General features: G+C 48.1%; 1 protein-coding gene across 1 annotated transcript; it reads left to right on the top strand.

The window, feature by feature from the left end:
• The first annotated feature begins 311 nt into the window (after positions 1–311).
• Positions 312–3,968, top strand: LOC139304504 (dermatan-sulfate epimerase-like protein). Its single transcript, XM_070928442.1, has one exon. The coding sequence runs from the start codon at positions 312–314 to the stop codon at positions 3,966–3,968; it is 3,657 nt and encodes a 1,218-aa protein (XP_070784543.1).
• The last annotated feature ends 584 nt before the right edge of the window (positions 3,969–4,552 follow it).

Here is a 4,552-nt window from a genome sequence, read left to right as displayed (position 1 = left end):
TCACCTTCAGACTTTATGTACATTTGATGAGATGTGTTTTGTTGCCTTTGCAAAGTCTTACAAGATTGTTACAAGCGGACATGGACAGTGTTTGTTCTTGCACTAAAGTTTTTTTTCCCCCTCCTCTTGACTATCATGCATGGGACTTTGATGGTGCATCATTTGTCTTATAAGATATACATATTTTGGGACTCCGACAAATATATTTCACCTGGACTTTTTCTCTGAAGTAACAGCTGAAGTGATGGGACATTACAACAACATTTTAAAGGAAGAAAACAATCAGTTGCCTAAATTTGAAATATATTAAAATGTATTCACACATGCCCGGCAACATGGCAGTTAACTGGGTTGTATATTCTGTTTTTCTACTGCCACTGTTCGCAGTGGGGACAGCTTTCTCGGGGGTGTTCAACGCCACGGACAGAGACATTTTTACAGACGATTTGCTGCAGGTCAAACTCACACAAGACAGAGCGACTGAGCAGTGGAAACTCCAGTCTACTGATTCCCATCCCAACCTATATTTTAACCAAGTGGATGTGTTGCACTTGAGGCAAAGGTCCTCCACCACCCACAGTCACATATTTAAAGTCATCCGGGCGGCTGCGCTCACCATGTTGTCTAACGTCCCCTTTTACATGCCTCCTGTGAAACATGCGGAGTTTACAAGCAAGTGGAATGAGATTTATGGGAACAACCTGCCTCCCCTGGCTCTCTACTGCCTGCTGTGCCCAGAGGACTCTGCTGCCCTGCAGTTTCTTATCAAGTTTATGGACAGGATGGCTGAATACCCAGACTGGAAGGTGACCAGTGCCCCGAACGACGAGGTCCCCATGGCACACTCTCTCACTGGGTTTGCTACAGCTTATGACTTTATTTACTCCTACCTGGATGAACGGCGGAGGGATGTTTACCTCAACAAAATTCGCTCTGAGACAGAGGAGCTGTATGAGCTCTCAAAGTACAGGGGTTGGGGGAAACAGTATCTCCAAAATCATCAAACCACTAACATATTAGCCATCCTGACTGGTGCAATAGTGGTTGGATCACACGACGACCCAGAATCGATGATCTGGAAACAAGTGGCAGTGAACTACATGGAGAAAACTATGTTTCTCCTGAACCATGTTGTTGATGGGTCTCTGGATGAGGGGGTAGCCTACGGGAGCTACACAGCTAAGTCTATCACACAGTATGTCTTCTTAGCTCAGCGCCATTTCAACATTGATAACTCGCAGAACAACTGGCTGCGGGGACACTTCTGGTTTTATTATAACACCCTGTTGCCGGGGTTTCAGAGAACAGTCGGCATCGCAGACTCCAACTACAACTGGTTTTACGGCCCGGAGAGCCAGCTTGTTTTCCTCGACACGTTCGTCATGAGGAACGGAACGGGCAACTGGCTGGCTCAGCAAATTAGAAAGCACCGACCCAAGGATGGTCCCATGGGACAGTCGTCAGCCCAGCGCTGGGCTACGCTTCACACAGAATACATCTGGTACAACAACCACCTTGCGCCGCAGCCTCCCCACGACTTTGGCAAAGCTAGGATGCATATTTTCTCAAACTGGGGTGTGGTCACCTATGGAGCAGGACTTCCCAACGGCCAGGGTAATACTTTTGTCTCCTTTAAGTCTGGCAAGCTGGGTGGCCGTGCAGTCTACGACATTGTCCATGACAAGCCTTACTCCTGGGTGGAGGGCTGGAACAGCTTTAACCCAGGCCACGAGCACCCTGATCAGAACTCTTTCACGTTTGCTCCGAATGGACAGGTATTTGTGTCTGAAGCACTTTATGGTCCAAAGTACAGCTATCTAAACAATGTTTTGGTCTTCAGTCCGTCGCCTACCAGCCAGTGTAACAGTCCGTGGGAGGGTCAGTTGGGGGAGTGCGCTAAGTGGCTGCGCTGGACTGACGAGGGGGTGGGTGATGCCAGAGGCGAGGTGATCGTCGCCTCCTCACACAGGGACACCATGTTTGTAAGTGGCGAAGCGGTGTCGGCATATTCCCCCGCCATGAGACTAAAGAGTGTGTTCAGAGCCTTGGTTCTGCTCAACTCGCAGACTTTGCTGGTGCTCGACCACGTGGAGAAGTGGGGTGATTCACCTGTTAAGTCCCTCAGTGCATTTTTCCACAATCTTGACATTGATTTTAAATACGTTCCTTTCAGATTCATGGACAGGTACAACGGCGCGATGATGGATGTGTGGGACGCTCATTACAAAATGTTCTGGTTCGACAGCCAGGGTCACAGCCCTGATACCAGAATACAGGAGGCAGAGCAGGCGGCTGAGTTTAAAAAGAGGTGGACTCAGTACGTCAATGTCACTTTTCCAATGACAGGCACAGTCAGCAGAGTAGCTTACGTGTTGCACGGGCCATATGTCAAAGTGTCAAGCTGTAGATTTATGGATAATAGCAAAAATGGTGTGAGACTTTCCTTAACCATAAATAACACAGAGAAGATAGTTTCTATCGCAACAAACTATAAAGACATAGGAGCTAGGATGACTTACTTAGGATTTGGAGGTCACTCTAAAGTTGAGGATAGATATCAAATCACTCGATATGGCCTTGGGACGCAACTCATCCCCAAACAAATCAGCAGTGATAATCAGCTGTTTGACTTTGGGTTCACAGTCAATGTGATAGCAGGGGTTGTTCTCTGTGTGGCTATAGGATTTTTGACCATGCAGAGAAAGTTTTATGTCTGCTTCAGCAGGCTGATGCGTTACGCCCTCCTCTCTGTGCTCATTCTGTGGATAGCAGAGCTGCTGTTCGTGTCTAACAGCTGCGATCAGCTTCTCTGTGGGGTAAAATGGAAAGGCGCGGGTGCCAAAAGCGAAGTAAACAAACAAATCAGACTGTACGAGCAGCACCGGCTCCCCCTGCCCACCGTCGTCATAACAACCCTTCCCGGATCAGGATCAGAAATCCTCAAGCACCTTTTCTACAACAGCTCAGACTTTGTTTACATAAGAGTTCCCACCGAGCACGTGGACATTCCTGAGACTGAGTTTGAGTTTGACTCTCTGGTCGACGCCTGCGAGTGGTCAAGGTCAGACGCCGTGCAGGGACGGTTTAAGATTATTCAGGGCTGGCTGCACTCGCTGGTCCACAACACCAAGCTGCACTTGCAAAATATTCAGCTGGTAGAGGGCAGCAGGGTCAAACAGCCCCAGAGAGTCGGCCCCTCCAGGGACAGAAAGAAACGATCCAGGAGGAGGGAGCCAGCGTCCGAGCTGAAGGGCAAACTGAGAGCCAGTCTGGACAGAGATGCAGAGTATGTTCGGGAGATGAGACGCCATGTTGCGGAGTACCCTAACGCCCGGGTGGTCCTCAACATGAGGAGTGGAAGCTGGTCACTCAAACTGCCTTTCATTCAGGAGGTTGTGGGACCTTCCCTGAGGACAATCTACTTGGTGAGAGACCCTCGAGCGTGGATTTATCTCATGGTTTATAACAGCAAACCCAGCCTTTACTCCCTCAAAAACATCCCGCAGCACCTTTCCTTGATATTCAAGGAGGATGCTGTCGGGGATGGGTGCCCAACTGTGGCGCCGGAGTTTAAGATAATCCAGAGGCTGCTGTCCCGTTCGGAGACAAACCCCATCCTGATACTGGCTCATCTGTGGCTGGCTCACACCGCAGCGGTGCTGAGGGTCAGCGAGGGCCTCCCCGAGGAGTCCTACCTACAAGTGAGGTTTGAGGACGTGGTTAACTTCCCACAGGAGACGGCGGAGAGCATACACACATATCTGGGAGTGCCTGTCTCACCCGCAGCCCTCAACCAACTCATATTCACCACCTCCACAAACCTGTACAATCTAATGTATGAAGGTGACATTTCACCTGCCAACATTAACATGTGGCGGCAGAATATGCCTCGAAAGGACATCAGACTAATAGAGGACGTGTGTGGGAGTGTGATGAAGAGGCTGGGGTACAACAGGTTTGCCAGTTAACTCATTGCTGCTGGTCAGCTGATAATGAGCTGTCTTGTTTGCTGTATCTGCCAGTCTCATCAACTTCTGTAAAGTTGTTTGTTTTGTTTTTGCACTGACCCTTAAATTTCAAAAAGATGTTAGAAGTTGAGGAAGAGCTGGGTAGCATTTCCGCTAGTGTTCAAGTTTTTTTTCTGTGTTTGTTTGGGTGTATGTAAGATGTTGTACAGACTGCAGCAACAGATGTTTGTGAGGGAGGAATATTTTACATTAAAATAGGTGGAAGGGAGCTGTCTTCCCCCCAGGCAGCCCTTCACACTTACTTGTAGCACTCTTTTATTGAATGAGACTTTAGACCTTTGCTGTTTTACATGCAGAGGAGCACCACTGAATTTCAGCCTAAATTTAATGTTCTTGCATCATCCTACGACAGCTCAGTTTCTCAGAGAAGATTATTTACTGTATGTCTTAGTAAGAGATGAAAAATTAGAGTTTTTCCATCCGTAATCTGTGATGTCAGAGAGCTGTTTCTATAGCTAATCTATAGCTGTTATTACTGGCATTATTTTCTTTTTGGGGGGGAGGGTTAAGGGATATTTACTGGT

The sequence above is a fragment of the Enoplosus armatus genome, chromosome 21 (genome assembly GCF_043641665.1).
Source record: "Enoplosus armatus isolate fEnoArm2 chromosome 21, fEnoArm2.hap1, whole genome shotgun sequence".
In the NCBI taxonomy this organism is placed as follows: domain Eukaryota; kingdom Metazoa; phylum Chordata; class Actinopteri; order Centrarchiformes; family Enoplosidae; genus Enoplosus; species Enoplosus armatus.
Note: the sequence above shows the minus strand (reverse complement) of the source record. Positions and strands in the feature narration are given on the sequence as shown.

Excerpts from the sequence above, each read along its gene's own strand:
- LOC139304504 (XM_070928442.1), top strand. The coding sequence starts at position 312 with ATGTATTCACACATGCCCGGCAACATGGCAGTTAACTGGGTTGTATAT.